A 21081-nucleotide genomic window follows, 5' to 3' on the forward strand; every position below is an offset into this window, starting at 1 on the left:
CACACTCGGGTAATAGTTAAACCTAGTTATATTTAGTTAAAGCTATAGAAATATTTAAAGGCTTTCTTAAGCATTGTTTAATATCATAAGAGCTAATATATAATTTAATTATGAAAATGACCGTTTGTGATTGTTATAAGTTGACAACTTGGTAGGACTAATGCGTTAACAAATGGTATTTAATTTGGGAAACCAATTTATATGGACTTACATTTTGAAGAACTGGGAAAATACAAATTGCTACTTTTGAAAACAAATTGCATATTAGTTTACTAAATAACCTACATAACAATAATTTTAAAAATGAAGTATATTGCAAAATTGAACTACTTTGTTATTAGTATTAGATATAGCGTTCTTCTTTTAAGAGTTACACCAATAGGTGCATGTGTTTGAAACCAAGTAATCATCAAGGTATGTTAATAATATTTGTACTATATATAAGATTTTTCCTTTAAGAGTTATAGATATCAATATATTTTATTTAAGACAGCAACAAATAAACAATCAGTGTATTTGGAATTACATCATCAATAAATCATGTCATCAAGATACATTAATAACATTAGCATTAGATATAACGTTCTACCTTAAGAACTATGCTTATCAATATATTTGATTTAAGACGACAACAAATAAACAACTGATGTGTTTGGAACCAAATCATCAAGGTACCCTAATAACATTGGTACTAGATATAATGTTCTTCCTTTAAAAGTTATGCTTGTTAGTGAGTTTGTTGTAAGATTATAAAACAACAACAAATAGATAATTCAGTGTGTTTGGAACTATGAATCAAGGTACATCTAAGCAACTCAATTCAATGTATAGTAAATGTGTGTGTTTTTTTTCTCGTCCAAATGTGTATTAAAATTGGACTACTTTAACCTTAGTACTATATATTACGTTCTTCTTCTAAGAGTTTTACTTTTGCCTAACTTAAATAAATGCTTGATCAAAGATGATAACAAATAGACAACCAATATGTTTAGTATTACCTCACTAGGTCACATTGACGTGGAAACAATCTAAAGTAGCATATAGTAACACGTGTTTTTTCTTAAGTATAGCATATTTAATCTTAATATTTACTTTAAGAGGTAACATTAAATAATATATTTGAGTTAGGAGAAAGGATATCTCAGCTAAACTTGTTAGAGTAGGTAAAGGTATAGGCTTTGTCAAAAAAAAGTAAAGGTATAACCAACCCGAGTTTAATTTTAAATTTTTATTATGAAATATCAGTACGAGAAGCTTTTGCATCTCCAAACTCACAAAATACAAATAGTGTCACTATTAAGAAGCATTTCACATAATGGCCTTTTTCAAGCCTTTCTCACAAACAAATTGTATTTTGGGAAACCAATTTTTATAGACTTGCATTTTCATGAAAATATAAAATACAAATTGCCATTTTTGAAAAATCAAATTGTATATTAATTAACTCAAAATCTTACATAACAATAATTTTTAAATAATGTTTTTCTTTTAAGAGTAACACCCATGAGTGCGTTTGCAATCTTGTTATTAAGGTACGTTAATAATATTAGTATTAAATATAACATTCTTCCTCTAAGAATTATATCCATCAGTGTATTTGATTTAAGAAGACAACAAACAAACAACTAATGTGTTTGGAACCACATAATCAACCTACATTAATAATATTAGTATTAGATATTCCTTTAAGAGCTATGCTTATTAGTGAGTTTGTTGTAAGATTATAAAACAACAACAAATAGACAATTGATATGTTTGGAATTACATAGTCAAAATACATTTAAGCAACTCAATTCAACGTATAATAAATGTCTTTTTGTTCTAGTCCAAATGTGTATTGAAATTGGACTACTTTAACCTCGGTACTAGATATAACGTCCTTCTTCTAAGAGCTTTACTTTTGCATATATAACTTAAATAACTTGATCTAAAATGACAACAAATAGACGACTGTTTAGTATTACATTGCCAAATCACATTAACGGGAAACAATCTAGAGTAATATAAATTCAAACTCCCACTACCTAAATAGTATACTTAATCTTAATATTTACTTTTAAGAGGTAACATTAAATATCTCCAAACTCACAGATTACAAATAGTGTTTCGATTAAGAAGCATTTTCACATAATGGCCTTTTTCAAGCCTTTCTCACTAACTATTTTACTAATTCTGGTTGATTGTCTCATTATTATTTTTTTTATCCATAATGTCATATTAAATTTCACAAATGAACCTATATGTGTAGGTTTTTGCGAAAACTATAAATTATTACCCGCTATGAACTCTGTTAATTTTTTTTTACGTAATCTCTGTTAAAATTATTTTTTTCTTCTATTTTTTAATCACAACTCCTTTCATTACATATTTTGAAAAAAAAAATTTATCGAGAAATATTAATTATTGATATCATGAAGGCCGGCTCAATATATTTCTAGGCTTAAAGCTAATCTTGAAGGTGACGCCTTTTTAAAACAAATAATTTTTTTAATGTACCCAATTATAAAAAAAAACCCTTTAATGTATAATGTAATTAATGAGTAATTAATTTTTTAAATGACATAAAACAATAAAAAAAAGAGGCCCACTATATAATGAGTGATAAATTTTGGATTCAAAACTGTAGATTTAGAGCATCACTGATGCTAATATTGCAGATTTGCAGCATCACTCGTCCTATATGAAAATTGGTTCGCTACACTAGAATATCATACATTAAAAGTTATATAAAATATTAATTATAAGGAATATTAATCTTTGGGGGCCTAAAGTAAGGGTTTGGACTGCTGAGTATTATTAATTTTTATTAATGGAAGGATTTGAATATGTGATTTTTTTTCCTTTCCTTCTTCTTTTATTATTAAATCAATCTTATATTCCTTTTTAACCAAACTTTTATTGTTAAAAGCTCTTTTTATTTTACGAATTCATATATTTTATGACAACCTAAGTTGTTAATTTTTTTTATTTCAATTCATAATCATAAAAAATAGTCTCTAAAATATAAAGGAATCAAATTTGACACAGCTAAATTTAAAGCGTCCCTAGTAGGAGCATCTTTAACGGGCAAAAGTAAGTGATAATCGAGCAAAGAGACACGCCAACTTTGTTCCCACAGCTTTTTACGATTTTATCTATGTGCAGCTAGCTAAAAGCATAAAAAAGGGTATGATATATATCACAATAGTTCTTCAAATTATAAACATTTTTTTAATTTAAATCATTTATGAAATTATAAAAACCATCATTTCAATATCTGAAGTTATTAAATGACTATTATTTTAAAAGAGACTGTCATTTATAAATAACTTCATAAATTAAAATGGCTGCCATTTAATAATTTTAGAAATTAAAATAATATCTTTATAATTTTAAACAACTAGTCCCAAATGTTTATATTATCAAAAAATTTATAAATTTATCAACAAGTCATTACTTCAACTAAAACTAAACTCAAATTCTTTAAGTAGGTTATGTAAATAACTTTTTTTTTTTATTGAAGTTAGCTATCAATAAAATCAGTAAATAATTTACATGAATAACATAATTATCAAAAATAGAAGATAAATACATGATTATTCTTATTTTCTTCCCTGTCAACCATATATTGTGCATACCATATCTTCTCTCGCAGAATTTTGAAGAATTTATTACCGTGAACCGTGGTTCTTCCTTCCTTTCGGCAAGAAAAAGGGTAGTGAGGAACGGTTGGTGTAATTGCAGAGACACTCAAAGTCAAACAGAGGCTTAAATCAATAGTGACAGTAGCGGCAACAATCATAAATGCCTCACGGGTTTTTTTTTGAGGTCATATTTATTCTGAGGAAGAATAAACTCTCTACAATGACTTGCTCAACTTGGTCCAATAATTTCTGAAATTATAAAAATTGTCATGTTATATTTAAAGTTATTAAATAACTATTTTTTTTAGAAATCTTAACCATTATTTAGTAACTTCATGAATTAAAATAACAATCCCTTAATATATTTTTAGATTAAAAGGACATTTTCAAATTTTAAAGAATTAAATTAGTATTTATAATTGTTTTTATTTTCTCTCCACAATTATCTTTTTAGAAAATCAATATTGTTTAAAATTAGAATTGACAAAGCGGGTTGAACTTGTTAGCACTAAAAGAAATTAATGCAATTGTAGCAAAATTTAGTAATGAAAATTGCTTTCTTGTCACTAATATTGATGTTACAAAAATTTTACTAACGAATTTTTAAAGAAATTTATGTAAATTATTTTATTATTGATGTTAGCCTTTTTGTAGTGCGGGTCAACTTATCTAATGTGTTAAAATTGACTAAGTGAATTATGTAGCAAGTTGAAGGCAAGGGGATAAATTAATCCATTTTTTTAGATAACATGTATTATTCATTAGCAATAATATTCATCTAAATATTTAACATAATTATATACTCATAACCTTATGTTGAAACTTTTAGTTAAACTGAAATAATCTTATATTAAGTGATCTAAGTATTTGGTGGTCAAATTTACTCATTTGATTACTCCTATGCTAAATACTACATATAAAATTTTATTTTTGAGAGTTTAAAATTTAGAATAAATTACACTAATATTCTTGAAATTTTGCTAAATTATATAAAATCTTCCTTTTTATTCTTTATATGAGAAATGTTAATCATTCTTTCTTTTGATATTCTCTTTCTATGGTTGATTAGAATTTATTAAAAAATATTATTTTTGATAGATTTTATTTCTCATTTAATATTTTTTTATTCATATTAAATAAGAAGCAAAATTTTAAAAAAAATGATATCCAATCAATTTATCAATCATTAAGAGAGTTTTTTGGGAGGGTGTTAAAAAGAGTATGTTAACATTCCTCTTAATATAATGTGTAAAGAATATCAAGAAGATTAATATAAGTGCAGAAAATTAAAAAGATTTAATTTGTACAATCTTTTGAAACTTCAAGATGTATTATTTTAATAGAGAATAAAAGTTTACAGTACAAAATAATTATATTATCATCTAATCATAATTAATTATATATGATAAAGATTATTTACTTTCATAATAAATACTTTAAAAATTATATTGATAATAATTTATAATTAAATGATATTATTTCATAATATCAATGTATGAGTGTTAAATAATATTTCAATTTATTCTAAATTTGATTTTGCTGTATTGTGAGAGATAGATCCTTTTTATTATTCCCAGATCCTTTGACATATTTGTCTGACAAGAAACTTGAAAAAAAAAAGTAAGCAACAGTAGAATCCCTCGATATAGTGAGTCCCACGTGGATCTGCTCACGTGCGGCGAACCAAATTGGCACGTGCAACTTCCTCGATGCATCACGCACATGTCTCTGATTGCACAATATTTTATTTCTTCGTTTTCCTAAAGTAACACAGCTTTCTCCACCTTACAGAAGCACATGGACAAAAGTGTCACCATCTGTGTTGGGCACATGTCACTACACTAATGTTTGCACGGAGAATAGTTTTTTAATCTTTTTCATTGTACAATGCATCCTCCTAAATCCTAATTATTATAGGAAAAAAGTTTTAAATTATTGTTTATCTTATAAAACATTAAATTATATTTAGTTCACATGTGAGTCAAGGATTTTTTAGAGACAAAATATAAAATTGAATTAAATTATAAATATGAAATTAATATTTTAAAAATATATGTAAATTAAAATTATAAAAAATATGATTGGTTCATTGCAAGTTTATTCAAATATGATAAAACTCAATTGGGATGAAGATGAGTTTAGAAAATATAAATCTATCTCTTATATTTGAACTCATCATGTTAAATCTATTCCCAACTTATCATCTTGTCATGCCAATCTTGTATATAGATATTTATGTTATGTAATTTTATTGAAAATATATTAATAATAGATGATAACATAAAAACAAATCAAATAAAAAATATTATATATCTTTTTGAGATTATTGAAGTTATATTATTTGTATAACGTAAAAAAATATATACTTTTTTAATGAAACTACTGTCTATTTTTTATATAATATATTTATATTTTAAATACTTAAATATAAAAGAGTCCATATTTATTCTTACCTTCTGAGTCCATAAAATCCCAGAATCAATCTTGATGATATTAGATTATGTTGATCAAATTTGTTTAATTTAGAAGTAGAATAATGAAAAATTATATAAAATGAAACAATAAAAAGCATAGAGAATAATGAGATGAGTCCAAAATCCAACTTCTTCAAGTGTTTGGTTTAAGTGTGAAGGTTTACATATAAAGTTTGAAAATGTAAGTCAATTTTTGCTTCACATATATATGGTGACCACTTCCTCTGCCAGCCAAAGTGATAATGAATCTCATGAATGTGAACACTTGTTGGAGATATTCCATGTGGCCTCCGACCAAGGTTCGAGATTTTCTCACAAGGTGGTCTTCTTTTCAGGCATAGCAAATATTGGTGGCGAGCAGTTACTGAAGGTTTCAGCGGAATGACAGTAAGATGTCATAAATGCATAGTGACATATCTATAAGGACATGCTGTGGTGGACTGAAGTATAGGATGGGAAAATGAATTGCATCTAATTAGTGAACTCATTTAAATTTAACTTTTAATTCATATAACCCAACTTTTATAATCCACCAAACTAATGAGTGAAGAGACGGGTTGAGTTGGATTGGTCCGTCGGATTAAAAATAAATCGTTAAATTATTTTATTCATTATTTGGTTAAATATTTTGTTGAACATAATTGTCTTTTTTAGTTGTTATGGATTTCATGCTATTTTGCACTATATTTATTTAATTTGAAATATTGCTTATGGAGAACATTTGTCTCGAGGTTTAGTAAAATAACATTCTTGTGGTTGTAAATTTATGGTTTTGCTTAGATGATTATATATATATATATATATATATATATATATATATATATATATATATATATATAATATTTTAAGGAGAGATAAACTAATAATAATTTTTAATAACTTTTATATATTTTTTAAAATTTTACAAGTCAATCTAACCCAGTCAAGTCCTCTCAGGTTAGGTCATTGAATTGAGATTTTAAACTCAATCTCAAAATGAATTCAACTCAACCCCTTTTTTTCAAGAGTAGGTTGAGTTAGATTAGTTATTTTCGCATCTCTAAACTGAAGTGAATTGTGAAGGCTTTATGACCGTATTTGAAAGTTTTTACCTATTTTAAGAGTTTTATGTTATCAATTTATTCTTAACTGAGGTATGTATGGTTTTCTGTTATAAGATATGTTTAATTCACCCTGCAATTCATTGAGACATCTCCTACGAACTTCAGCTCAATTTATGGGACTTTGAGTTAACTTGTATTCTAGGTCAAGGTTAATCAGCTCTGTGGATTGGGCTTACATGGTCCAATCAAGAACAAAATCCACCTATTTGTATTGCTCACGTTTAATGCTTTTGAGGTTATTTTATCTTTTGTAATGTGTAGTAAATAGCTGTTAAATTAGTGTCAATATCTGTACAAAAAAAAATAGTGTCATTATTGAAGTCACAGACTAATTTTAGTTCCATGACACTTAAGATTTCTACAATTACCTATGGCTGAACCACAAATGAAACAACGAAGAAAGGGGACTTAAGTTGTTTGCTAACTCTCAGTATTTTCATTATAAATACGTAATACTGCCTAATTAATAAAAGAATAAAACGTTTTAAGAGAAATGGGCAAGTGCATTTTTGCTCTGAATGTGCACTTGCCCTGTACTTTCCTTGAAGAGTTGAATTTTATTTAATGAGAAATATTAACATATTTTTGAAAATACTTTTTTAAACATATTTTTATTATTAATTAAAATTTATTAAAAATTATAATTTTTTATGAATCTCATTGACATAAAGTATATTATTTTATTACTTAATATATTAATAAAAAATAGAAAATGTTTTTTCAAATATCTTAAGGGTGTATGACGATACGGTGCATTGATACGTGTATCTCTGCTCTTTAATAAACCCTCTCCTAATTAATGGTTTTAATGTTGTGGGATAACATATAGGTTTTTGTTGTATACTTAATTTATCCTCTAATTTACTTCATTGTTTTTTGTTTATACACTTTTTTTCATCACTTTTATCGTTTTCTCTTCCAGGCTAACACATCTAAGTATGCATATTTAAGAATTGTGTAATCTGATTGACTCGTAATTGGTTTTGTCTTTTGAGCGTTATGATAGACTAAAATAATTGTTTTTTTTGACAATTTTTACCTCTAATTTTATACTGTCACGTCAACTCAATGAAAAAAAAATAAAATTTGTAATTTTTTTAAAAAGTTAAGATTGAAATGTGACAAATTAATTTGTTAAAAGTAAAATTTATAAAAAAAAATTGAGGATAAAAAATATAATTAATTCTTTTATAATACTCCTGGAACTTACGAGATAATTATAGTTGCCCCAAATCGATTCCCGAGTCCTTTTCTTCTATCTGCTGAAGATATAGCATATCATCTCATATTTTTTATATATAACATTTTTTTACTGATATTTTTTATATAACATGTCATCTCTCATTTACTTTACTTTCTGATTCTCATAAAAAATAGAAAAACGAATCGCACTCCAATCACAATATTAGGATGGAAAATCATTCCAGATAACAAAGTTTTTCCCCAGTGTTGCTGTCAGATTATGTGCAGCAAAAAATCAATGAGAAATATCTTATATTAATTATTTAAATAAATCACATGCTGCCACGCTGATCTTGTTTCAATTATATATTTTTCATATTAATATTGACCCCTGAAGAGAATAAAAAAAATGGGGAAACAGATTGGAAAGTCAATGACATTTTAATGGAAGAACTAACGTTGATTTTGACCCACATAAAATACTATGGTAATGATCGGAGACTAAGCATAATTTAAATTTAAAAAAAAGAATAATTTAGTGAAGTTGTTATATTCAAAATTTTAAATTGTAATTATAATCGAGATTCATTGCGACTCTTGATATTACGAGAAATTACATGCAAATAGTAAATAATTTAGTGAAGTTTTTTTATATTCAAAGTTTTAAATTGTAATTGTAATCGCGATTTGTTGTGACTCTTGATAATGCGAAAAATTACGTATAAATAATAAATAATTTAGTGAAGTTGTTATATTCAAACTTTTAAATTGCTATTGTAATTGCGATTCGTTGTTACTCTTGATATTTGAGAAATTATATATAAATGATAGTTAATGTGGCTGTAATTGTGGTCGTATACGAAATTGCGTAAACTATTCTTTAAAACCTTGATTATAATTAAAGTTTACAATCTTTGGTTAAATTTTCTCACTCGAAATATTCAACTGTTCTTATAGGTACGTCGGTTCAAGTACATGTCTAGTTTTCCACCTCATTTAAGTTTTATGAGTAAAGAAAATGTCCAAAAAAGTTAACCTTATCGTATTGTGTATTCCTTCCATTTAAAAAAGATTTTAAAGTACGTATGACGAGTAACCACAAAAAGAGTAAGATATTTAAAGTATTACACAAACAAGGAATGATATATGAATTAAAAACAAGACAAATATTATAGAAAAGTAAAATAAGATTGAGGTATGTTTCGAGGATTGGTTTTCCCTTGAAAAATAATGTATGGTTTTGGTCCAAGGTTCCAAATTGTCCTTTAAAATATGTTAAAGCACAAACAAGTCAATAGGAAATTATAATACTAGCTAGTATTTCTAGTAAATGGGGTTAAGTGCAAATCACTAAGCAAGTCATGCACATGCATGAATGGTATAAAGATTTTTTTATTTTTTATTTTGTCTCTAAACAATGCCATTTAGGTCTTATGAAAAGGCAAATGGAATGAAAATAGAAGTATTAATTATTATAACAAACCAACTCACCCCAACAGTTGCTTATCATTGGCAAAAGAGTCAAACAAAATAATAATGAACAAGTCCAATTTTTTAAATTTGGTAAAATTCCACCACCTCCTTTGCTACTTGTTCAATTCAAAAATCAACCTAGAAGATCCTTGAGATTCTTGATGAAATCTGTGGGATATCACTTTCCAAACTGTCAGATTTCCTATGAGGATTATGTATCTTCTTGACCATGATGGGTTCCCATTTAAAATGTCACACTCTCATTCCATCACATTACATTACATTATTATTCATCTCTATTCCTCTTCCTTGTTCTATTCTTTCATCCAATTTTCTCCTTCTGTTGTGGCTAGCTAGCACATAATTATATCTTCCAAGTTATTATGGCTATGACTGTGGAGGCTCAGTTCCATGTTTTGGCTGTTGATGACAGTATTATTGACAGAATGCTGATTGAGAGGCTCCTAAAAACCTCTTCCTTTCATGGTACTTTTTTTGTCCACTATTTGTTTTTATCTCTTTTAATGTGCACTTTTATTGCTATACTACCAAGGTTTTGAAAAATGGTCGTTGACCGTGATTTCGGTTGCAACGTGTCTCTGTGACTGCAAATATGATTGCATCAACCACATTTATGTGCAATTTCCTGCAATATCAAAGAACGCGGCGAAACTGTGGCCGTGATCTTAATTTAAAACCTTGATATTGTCATGTGATGGAAGAAACATATGATATGAGCATGTTGTTTGTATAATCATTTATGCTATTTTTTCTGAAGGTGGGATTTGGGGTAAGGAATTTGATAACTGATGTTTGATTCTTGTGAATATTTTTTTAAATCATAGTTACTACACTGGACTCTGCCACTAAGGCCTTAAAATTTCTTGGTTTGGTTGAAGATGAGTTGCGGACTTTTGACACTACTGTTGCATCAGAAATTCATCAGGTCCAATTCTCTAACTAATTAATTACTTACACATATGGCCTAAAACATTTTTTTTAGACAAGTTTGTATTAATCATGGGTTCAATTGTTCATGCAGGATGTAGATGTAAACTTGATTATAACAGATTACTGCATGCCAGGAATGACTGGCTATGATCTGCTGAGAAAAATCAAGGTAGGCTTTTTGGAGGATATATACCAAAACTTATTATGAAGCTTGTATCATTTTTTTGTTTAACTAATCTAGCTTCAATTTCGTTGAATTCTACCATACCATATGAATGCATCACAGAACTTGGTCAAATTATGCACTATGGATGTGATTTTGCTTTAAAAACAATTTGAAAGGATATGATTTTATTTCTTAAATAAAAATCATGAATTTTCAGACAACTTTTTTTTAAAATAAAAAAAAAAAAATCCCTTCTGACATCTGAGTTGGCATATTTCCCAAATATCCAATATAACAAATCTCAAATCAAATTTGCTCATGGCCATCATGATATATCTTTGACAACCTGTATATTCTTCTGCTTGATGATGTTGAAAAATAATATTAAGTTCTTTAATTTGCAGGAATCTAAATCTCTTAAAAACATACCAGTTGTGATTATGTCCTCAGAGAATGTACCATCAAGGATCAACCGGTGAGGGAATTGAATCCTATAACCCCAATCCAACACCAACCTAATTATTTTGTAAATTTCAAATTCACATATTAGGGGGGCATCACATGGCTAAATTTCATATTTGACTAACATGCCCTTTTTTAATTAAAAAATTCACATATCAGGGGGTCATCACATGGCTAAATTTCATATTTGATTAACATGACTTTTTTATTCTTCCAAATTTCAAATATATATTAGGGACCATCACATTGCTAAAATTTATATTTGACTAACATATCTTTATTTTATTTTATTTGTATCAGATGCTTGGAAGAGGGTGCAGAAGAATTCTTTCTGAAACCAGTTCAACAGGCAGATGTGAACAAGCTGAAACCTCACTTGATGAAATCAAGACCTAAGGAAGAGCAAGACCAGCCCTTCAATAACAAAAGGAAGGACATGGAGGAAATCCACTCCCCAAATAAAACCAGGATAAAATGTAGCAGTTAAAATTGGTTTCAAATTAAAATTTGATGAAACATAGGGTAGTGCCTATAACATTTTCCTCTTCTCTCTCACTGGCTTGGTAGTAAAAATTTAGGCAGTCAATAATCATGCAAAAGGGTTAAAGGGTATAAGTCATTGATGTAAATAGCCTGAGAAAGAATTTCATTCAATTTTGGCCAACAAATAACAATTCATTTTGACATTTTTTTTTTAATTTCCATTGTGTCCTTTATCAGTTTACCCTCAAGCAGACTCTCCAACTTTCTTCCTAGCTTAACTTTTATGGGTTTTTTTTTTTGTTTAATTAGAGTTCCTCCAGTATGTTTAAAATTAAAGTCTAGTTTGGATTGGATAATTTTATAATTAATTATAGATATAATCGACTGTTGTTATAATTCATTGTTCTAAATAAGTTTTGTGTTTGGATATGTTAGATAAAAATAATTTATTTGATTTTTTTTTGGTAGAGAGATAATTTATTTGATTTGGATTGATTCATTTTCTTTATTATAAAACTATGTAAAAAGGTATTAAATTATTTATAATAGTTGTTTTATATTTAAGTTAATCAATAGAGATAAAATAAGAAAACAAAAATCATGAAAATAAATCTAGCTATTAGGATCAGAATTCTAAATTTTTGTTTTACTTAAAAAAATCTATTTCCCTTTTTTTATTATAATCCAGATTGCTAAACACACTGTAAATTGTAACAAGAAAAGAAAAAGAAAAAAAAGCATTGTAATGGTAAAAAAAACCTTTAAAATGCAGATCTTTTAGCAGTTCTGTATTTTATTTTATTTTTTTTGTAATGAGTTCTTATTTTCTTTGGTTGGTGGTAACCGAAACAACTCAAACAAGGAACAATATCACCATTAAAAATGCTTTAATAATTTTTACAGTATTTTATTTTTACTGTATCATTCATACATCATTATTTTTTACATAATAAAATAAAATAAAAAATAAATATTCCGCTATATGTATTTACGTAATAAAATAAGAGATTTGTTGGTTACCACAAAACCGTAAAAAATATCGAACATTAGTGCAAAATAATAAATTCATGGAAGAAAAGAAGCATCACTTTACAATAATAATAAAAAAATCTAAATAATTTATCTTTTTAAAGAGAACAATCAAACAATGCTAATTTGAGATTATAGAGTAAATCAAAGTTTCCAAAATATGGAATGAAAAATATATCTTTAAAACAATGCTAATCGGGAGGAGATGGATGAGAAGTCAAGTGCAAATTAAATGCATATAATATAGGGAAGACTTCTATGAAATAGACATTGACTTAAATCACTAAGCTCTATGATGACAACGCAAAGAGGCCTTTTTTTATGGGGAGGTGAAAAGAGATTTTGAACATAATGTGAAGAAAGGATAGGTAAAAGTGATATTGTATTATTTTGCTAGGGATATACTATATGGTAAGAAAATAATAAGCGACCAGTTATAAGTTATTAGCTAGCCAAAGATATAAATCATGTCAAGTACACTCTTAATTACAACTACAAGAATTAAATCCCACACAGAAAATTGCAATTAACAAAAAAAGGTTAGAGGGTAAACCAAATAGTTAAAAAAATATTAAGAGTGTGAAGTGAAAGTTAGACTCCAAGTGAAGTAAAAAAAAAAAAAATGAATAAATGCTTATAGTGCGGTGATATATTACTACAACCAAAAGAGTTACTAAAGAAGTGAAGAAAATTTAGATTTTACAAACGTAACTTAAAAATAAGAGATTAGCAAATTTAACTTTGTAATTTCATTTTTTTTTCTTCTACATATGATAGATAATAGATAAAGTGAGAAATTGGGAGAATAATATTTTGTGTTCGAGGAATTTATAGTTCTTAAACTTTTTGGAGAAATTGATTGGTTTTCTTTTGAAGGAGAATTTCTTAAATATAAAAAAATGATGGTGTTATGTTGTTTTTAGAATATAACCAAATATTGATAGTGATATAAGAAGAAGAAAAAAACCTCGTGCTTCAATTTCTTGAAAAACAAATATCATCTTTTTTAATATTGTTTTACCATTTCAAATAAAAATGACGGAACTTTGTGTACCAAAAAAAATAAAATAGAAGGGAGGTGATCGATGGGTAAGTAAAGAAATTTCTTTATTGAAACATGATGATAAAAAGAAAGTGGCATCGTTGAACCTCAAAACAAAAAAAAAAAAAGGTGGCATGCTTGACTTTATTTTAAATGTTAAGTAATGAGTAGTAGAAGGACGTGGTTCAATCGAAGCAGGAGAGTGAGAGTCACAGCTAAATAAAAACGTTAAAACAAGTCATTTTATTTGGTTTATGACTTATTTAACTAATTTGTAAAGAAACTTACCTAACTAGCTAATAGCATTTTTCTGCATACTATTTGAACTTAAATCTTATTATAACTTTTTCATTTTTATTTTTAATATTTTAATAAAATTCTTCATTTACTGTTCCCTTTAATAAACTATGATTATCTAAAAATATATTTCTATCCAAAAAATAAAAATAGAAACAAATCATATTATTATCTATTTTTTTATAATTTTATGTTTATTAACTAATTCAACAACTAATTAAATGTTTCTAATTCAATAACCTGACGTAGCTTTAGTTAAAAACTAGTTTTCTATCTTTCAATAACATAAATTAGTTTATCAATTATTTTTACTAAACATGAACTTATGTAGAATACCAAATAATCAAACAATCATTCAAAAACTAAAGACCTAGAAAATGATGATAAGATGCAATGGAAGTGGGATTTAATGGAGGTTTAGCCTTAATGTTATTTACTTTGAGAAAAGAAATTTAGGCTCTCTAACATCTTTTTCTTTTGGGGGATAAACCGGAAGTACTTCTCAACCATGAGTCAAAAATTAATATCTTAAAGTCTAAAATCCATTGAAGAAATTTGTATCTCTGAACAAATATTTTTTTTCATATACTCAGATCTTAAAATCAAATCCATGACATCTTGCTTAAAAAACAAGGTTATTTCTAAACACCATATCATGATAGTCTCTAACATCTTCCTTTATTGATAATATTTCATTTATTGAAATTATGCTAATTTTGCTTAAGCTGCCGTTATGTATCCCCCAAGGCGTCCCTCTAATCTGAGGTGGCCATTACTAGAGGTAATTTCTAACATAAAACATAAAACATAAAATAAAACTAGGAATCATTTTTGTTTTTATGAACGATATTCATAATAAGCATATTAAGACAAAAAAACTTGCACAGTTGTAATCATTGAATCTAAAAAGCAACAATATTCAAAAGAAAATTTTCAAAATAGTGTTTACTGTTGACAATTATATCACGCTTTTGTTACATCACAATCAAATAGATGATGCAAGTATGCAACACCGTGAGATACATTGAACTTGGGCACAAATGGCATACTGTTGATGCAAACTCTTTCAAGTTGAAATTCCAAAAAGCACTATGTCTTGATTTGGAACGTGTGTTTGTCTCACCTCTGAAGTCCATATCGTACTGGATGCTGCTTGATATTGAACAATCAACCACGTTCCACAGCATTTTAGGATGCGAAAATTGTATGATGCTCAAGCCAATGTAACCTTCACAACTCGTTGAAATTCCTGCTGGTAAACCTGACAAAAATGTCTAATCTATAAATATTGTCCACATATTGAAACAATGTCTATGTGCATTGAAACCAAAGTGCTTGATGTTTGCCACAATCACATTCAAACAAACATCTCATTAGCTTCATTTGTCGTTGTCAATACAGCATGTGATGTTGCAAGATCACAGACAAAGTGGGAGTGTGCTATTCTGTTGTTATCTTGTATTGCCTCATTAACTCTTCCCTGTTTGCATGTAATTTTCAATTGTTTTTCCCCACCAGTAACAAATAGAGAAGCCAACCTATAACAAATGGACTGAACCAACAACAACAAAGCCATTTCCTACTGGGTGAAGTCAGCTACATGGATTACTCGATGTCATTAGACATGGTTAAAAACCAAAGTTTCAAAAATATTAATAAGTCTGAGATCTCCCTTAATGATTTCCTCCGATGTCCTTTTTGGTTTCCCTCGTCTCCTTGTCCCTTTAAAGCCCAACATTCACTACCATATAGCATAGCTGAATAAATGGACTAGACCAAAGCAACAATATGAATTGAAAACATGAAGAAAGGTTCCTAGTAAGTCATTCGTCCATTTCTTATTCATTCCCTAGTTTTATGCTACCAGCTTTAGTCCAAACACTTGAGGAGATATGTTTTAATGTACATATCGAGAAATTACATAAGCGGGCCCAACACTATGTTTTAACCCACAACCTTTGTATAAATCTTTTCTGAATATTAAACAGCAAGGACCTTTCCTAAGTACTACAGTCTCTCTTTGTAAATTGTAACATATCTACCAAGTGTTAACACTCTTCACTAGACTAAGCCACATCTTGACCACTATGTTAGTGTTTTACCAGTTGTCACTTGGATCAGGCCATGTACCAAGCTTACTTTTTCCAAGAGCCAATTCATGTGTTACTTACTGCTCCGCAGTCATCACTGGGCTGGGTGACCTGCTTGTACTACTGCTCATTAACCACCATTTCTCGAATAATTGTCCAATCAATTCAAATCATCAACTCCGATAGCACTTGTTAGACCATTAGGAGTCCAAAAGACGATCATCAGTCCTTCCACTTTATATGGTACTAACTAATGGCGTCCTCACATTCTCCCCTTGCCTGAATTCCCAGCACACAAAGGGAAAGTGATTCCTTCTTGAAAAGACTCTTATGTAAATCCAAAGTCCGTGCTAAAGTTTTCCTGTATGATAGAGACTTAATACTAATGAACTATTGTAGATTACTAGATTTTGTGTCATAAAAAATTATCTTGATGTGTGTGCCGAGTGGCTCTCCGACTAAGAAATAACTGCACATTTATGTTTATGACACAATTAATCCACTTACAGATGGAGTAGGATTTCTAACATGTTAGGCGAATCTTGGGAGTGCCCTTAAACGTGGACCAATTTCTTTCATGAATTTATTTAGCCGTGATCTAGGATGGCAAATTTTGATAGCAGCATCATATCTATGAAAATTTTGGTTTGTTTGTTTGGAGTGGAACACTCAGACTTTAAAGAGGAAATATCTAAACTTATCTTTCACTGGATATGTAGAGAGATTGACAAGCTACTCTAATTTCCGTGTCTTCTTTGTACCCTTTCTCTCTCCCTCCCCCCATCCCAACAATAAAAAACAGAGAAGGAAACTATCAATATTGTAGTTCATAAGATAAGCATTAAGTATAGAAATTATTGACACAACATGCATTATCATAGTAAGAAAAAATTGAAGTCCCATAATTATCCAAACCAAAAGGAAAATACCTGCTTGATCATGACGACTTAGCTGCATAGAAGATGCGTTTTCATCCCAATATGCTGAAAATGCAGGGAGGGAGAACACAGTGAAGTTCTTCTATGATATAACCTTTTTAGAAGAAAAACTGCAGTGATTGTTCACAGTCACATACTGTAAAGAGTCATAACTTTTATAAACAAAATGATGCATAAATAGGTTTTAAAACAAGATGATTTATGATAGTTAACATGTAAGGTTTGTAAAAGGTCCCTATCATATATTTTCCCAAATCTCGATGATTTTCCAAATTCTAATGGAAAGTGAAAACATGAAGGAAGACACTGATAACCAGAAGCAATGCATTGGCCCTTGCAAACAAGTCTAGAAAGAATATTCAAGATGTGAGGGTTCTTTCATAAGCATTATTATCATCATATCAGCTTCTGCTGTATTTTATACATTGTATTTCTTGACATCAGACCCCTATCGACCACATGATTCCAGAAGAACTGTGACACTTTGTTTTCATGAGCATCAGAAGTGCTAAAGCATCTATAAAGTTTGACTGTGATCATCAACCTTCTCCTAGCCATCTCTTCTAGCATACTTGAGGCAGCTCGTACATTCCCCGCTTTCCAATAAGCATATGCAAGACTGGTGTAGATAACACTTTCACCTGATATACCCTTTCCTTCCATATGATTGAATAACCTTTCAGCACATTCAACCCTTTCTACCTTGCATGACCTTCTTATCAATGCCCTGTATACTGAAACATCAAGACAAAGACCTCTACTCAGAAACTCATCTGGAAGTGCTAAAACTGCATCCATATTGTCTTTCTTATTGTAGCCATCTACAATCCATGAGTATGTGCAATAACTGGGGGTAAATCCAGCATCAAGCATGCTGAACATTAACTCCTTTGCCCTTTCTAGTTCATTCGTCTTGCAGAACCCATGAATCAGTGCCTTATATGTAAATGGATCAGGTTTTAGACCAGCTTCTAACAGCTTGTTCTTAAATTTCAAAGCTGATTTCAAATCTCCAATCTTGCAGTAAGCATTAATTAGTGTGTTGCATGTGATATTGTCAGCTTGAATTTTCCTTTCACTCATCTCATTCAAGAGTTTGTTTGCATCCCTTATCCTGCCATCTTGGCACAGCTTGCGCAAAATTGAATTAAAAGTAACAACTCCAGGGTACAATCCCTTAGCCTCCATCATTTCACGCATTTTCAAAGCTTCTTCCAGTTCATTTGTTTTACAATAACCATCAATCAATGTAGTATATGTCACATGATTGGGAGTTGCATTTTTTATTTCACTAAACATCCTCATAGCTTCTCTCATCCTGCCTTCTTTGCAAAATCGATAAATAAGAGAGTTATAACTAACAATATCAAGGTTTATCCCCTCTCTTTCCATTCTGTTCTGGATGGATAAAGCCTCATAATGCATACCTTTCTTGCAATATAACGATATCAAAGTATTGTATGTGAAGATATCAGGAAGCAAACCCTTTACATCCATCTCATTTAATAACTGTTCTGCCCTTTCCACATCTCCTGCTTTTGAACAAGCATGGAATAAACAATTGTAAATGTATGTATTGGGAACAACCCCAACTTGAACCATTTTCTTGTAAATTTTCCACACCATGTGAGTAACCCCATCCTTCAACAAGGAATTCAAAAGAACAGTACAAGCATGCAAATGAGGTTTGACTTCATGCAACCTCATCTGCTCAAAAACTTGAATTGCATCCTGTGTCATCTTTGACTTGGCATAATGTATGACAAGCCAGCTCAGCACTTGAGAATTAACTTCCTGGTTGTCATGAGTCCTCACCAAAGTGGTCAAAACTGAAGGGGATGAAAGAAAATCCTTGTGAGCAATTTTTTCAAGCATGTGTTGTGCAGTTTTGAAATGCTTATGTTCGGTAAGGATGTGAATCATGGCCCATGAACATTGCAAGGAATGGCTATAATGTGGGATGGAGTCAAGCCATTTGAAGAATGGGAAGGAATAAGAGAGCCCATAACCATAGAGTGAGAGCTGCAATAGTACCTGGTGAATGGTAGAGGAAGTGAGAGCAGAAACATTCTTCACCTTTGACAGATCGCCCCAGTGACCCTTGACCACAAATGCACACAGACTATCAACAAATTGGTTATGATTCCCAATCAAAACCATGTCTATGAATAATATGATCAATAAGGCCCATCATTTTCATTTCACAACCATCCTTTGGTGCTACGTTTTGCTTTCTTCAATTTGTTTTTCTTGCTCATGTGTTGCTTTCTCACATTCCTTGATAACCCTGAAGAAGTGGAATGTCTCATTAAAATATTACCCAATAAGAAAGAATTAAATTAGCCTATGTTTATAATATTCTAATGAACTCTGAAATTAGTAAAAAAAAATTATGTCCTAGTTGATGGTCGTTTGGATTCTGTTAATTCATTTTTACTATTTGTAAACATAGCTTTTAAATCGTTATCTTTCAAACAAAAATGAAAAATCATGCCTGAAAATGAACTAAGATGAACAACTCATAGCTATTTAGCTTATTTTGATACAGCTTGGTGTTAACTTTCCAAAAGCATCAGCCCAAAAATATGGTAATCTTAGATACTTTCTCAGTTGCCAACCAAATGACACTGACATAACAACAACTATAACAACAAAAGCCTTAATCCACTAGGTGAAGTCAGCTACATAAATCATATGACATTATTCAGCTCAGTTAAGGAACAAATGACACTGTCACACAGCAAAATAAAACATAGTCATGGTTATACACATGTAAAATATGGTAAGAATAATGCAATGCCCGGCTATATATGTCTAGTGATAGTTGTACTATAACTGCACATGATTCCATTTTATTTGAATTTAAAAATAGAAGGCCATCAAACTTGGGATGAACCACATTTGCAGTTTTGTAAGAGTAATTAATTAGTATTAAGCATTAGCATACAAAAAAAGCAAGATATTGATTTATGTGCTTCCGATAGGTCACATCTGGAAAGTCTTCCCAGTCCAAATATGATAATACTTTTATCTCAAGTCGATGGTAATGGAAGTCCAAAGTATGTCTAATAGGAATATAGTTGCATACTTGCATAAGCTTTTTCCTTAATCAACGATGTGGATAACAGCCCCTGAAATTGCATGGTGTAGTTCACTCACATGGAAAAGAGAATGCGTGGGAGTGGGAATGAAAAGCTAATAATTATGCATGGAAGGGTAGTAATAGAAGTATACGCATACTATACCACGCATCAAACATACGTCATCTCATTTATCTCTCAGAACGTTCATCAAACACCAGGTATGCATCTTATTCAACATTTAAATCTCAACACAAAGGAATCAACAGTAGCCTAAGAATTCTTGCATTGCATTCATTACATCAATCAGCTACTATCACTAGCCAAGCAAACAACGAAACTGAGAAATTTGAAGATAACCTGTGTTTAGTGAACGATTCAAAGCAGAGAGATAATTTGAATTGAAGAACGGGTAGATAAATAATGACACACTGGAATTCAGAACGACAGAAACTAAATTTTTTGCAGACTCTTGACGATAGCGTCTGTTGTTAAGGTAAAACCCAGGTAATGGTAATGGCCGTTTGATGTAGCTTTTGTCGTAAAAGTTATCAGTCTAGATTGTTATTGTTTTTCATCTGGTTATTTTAGTTTTTTTTTTTTTAATAATTAGCAATTAAAAATTAAAAACTATTTATCAAGAATATATAGTATGAGTGCCAATACATTTGATTCTCTAAAGTCTTGC

At 29.4% G+C, this 21081-nt stretch overlaps 2 protein-coding genes across 5 annotated transcripts; one reads left to right on the forward strand and one right to left on the reverse strand.

Moving 5' to 3' along the window:
• Window positions 1-9980: 9980 nt before the first annotated feature.
• LOC114373563 (two-component response regulator ORR9-like) lies at window positions 9981-12165 on the forward strand. Its single transcript, XM_028331042.1, has 5 exons — window positions 9981-10341; window positions 10701-10801; window positions 10898-10975; window positions 11377-11447; window positions 11735-12165. The coding sequence occupies exons 1-5, from the start codon at window positions 10239-10241 to the stop codon at window positions 11919-11921; spliced, it is 540 nt and encodes a 179-aa protein (XP_028186843.1). The 5' UTR covers window positions 9981-10238; the 3' UTR covers window positions 11922-12165.
• Window positions 12166-15164: 2999 nt separating this feature from the next.
• Window positions 15165-20995, reverse strand: LOC114373561 (pentatricopeptide repeat-containing protein At5g38730-like). Of its 4 annotated transcripts, none has more exons than XM_028331041.1 (4): window positions 20754-20995; window positions 17858-19600; window positions 17305-17358; window positions 15165-15546 (listed from the first exon to the last, which is right to left on the reverse strand). In XM_028331041.1, exons 2-3 carry the CDS (start codon window positions 19471-19473, stop codon window positions 17346-17348), a joined length of 1629 nt encoding a protein of 542 aa, XP_028186842.1. In that variant the 5' UTR covers window positions 19474-19600; window positions 20754-20995; the 3' UTR covers window positions 15165-15546; window positions 17305-17345. The 4 variants fall into 4 exon arrangements, 2 of the variants coding, with proteins under 2 accessions (XP_028186842.1, XP_028186841.1); XM_028331040.1 differs by having other exon boundaries at window positions 17738-19600; XR_003658421.1 differs by having other exon boundaries at window positions 17305-19600; window positions 20754-20994.
• Between the last annotated feature and the right edge of the window lie 86 nt (window positions 20996-21081).

The sequence above is a fragment of the Glycine soja genome, chromosome 11, assembly GCF_004193775.1.
Source record: "Glycine soja cultivar W05 chromosome 11, ASM419377v2, whole genome shotgun sequence".
In the NCBI taxonomy this organism is placed as follows: domain Eukaryota; kingdom Viridiplantae; phylum Streptophyta; class Magnoliopsida; order Fabales; family Fabaceae; genus Glycine; species Glycine soja.

Excerpts from the sequence above, each read along its gene's own strand:
- LOC114373563 (XM_028331042.1), top strand. The coding sequence starts at position 10,239 with ATGGCTATGACTGTGGAGGCTCAGTTCCATGTTTTGGCTGTTGATGAC. Across the intron at positions 10,976-11,376 it reads ATCTGCTGAGAAAAATCAAG|GAATCTAAATCTCTTAAAAA; the intron begins GTAGGCTTTTTG and ends TTTAATTTGCAG. Across the intron at positions 11,448-11,734 it reads GTACCATCAAGGATCAACCG|ATGCTTGGAAGAGGGTGCAG; the intron begins GTGAGGGAATTG and ends TATTTGTATCAG.
- LOC114373561 (XM_028331040.1), bottom strand. The coding sequence starts at position 19,473 with ATGGTTTTGATTGGGAATCATAACCAATTTGTTGATAGTCTGTGTGCA.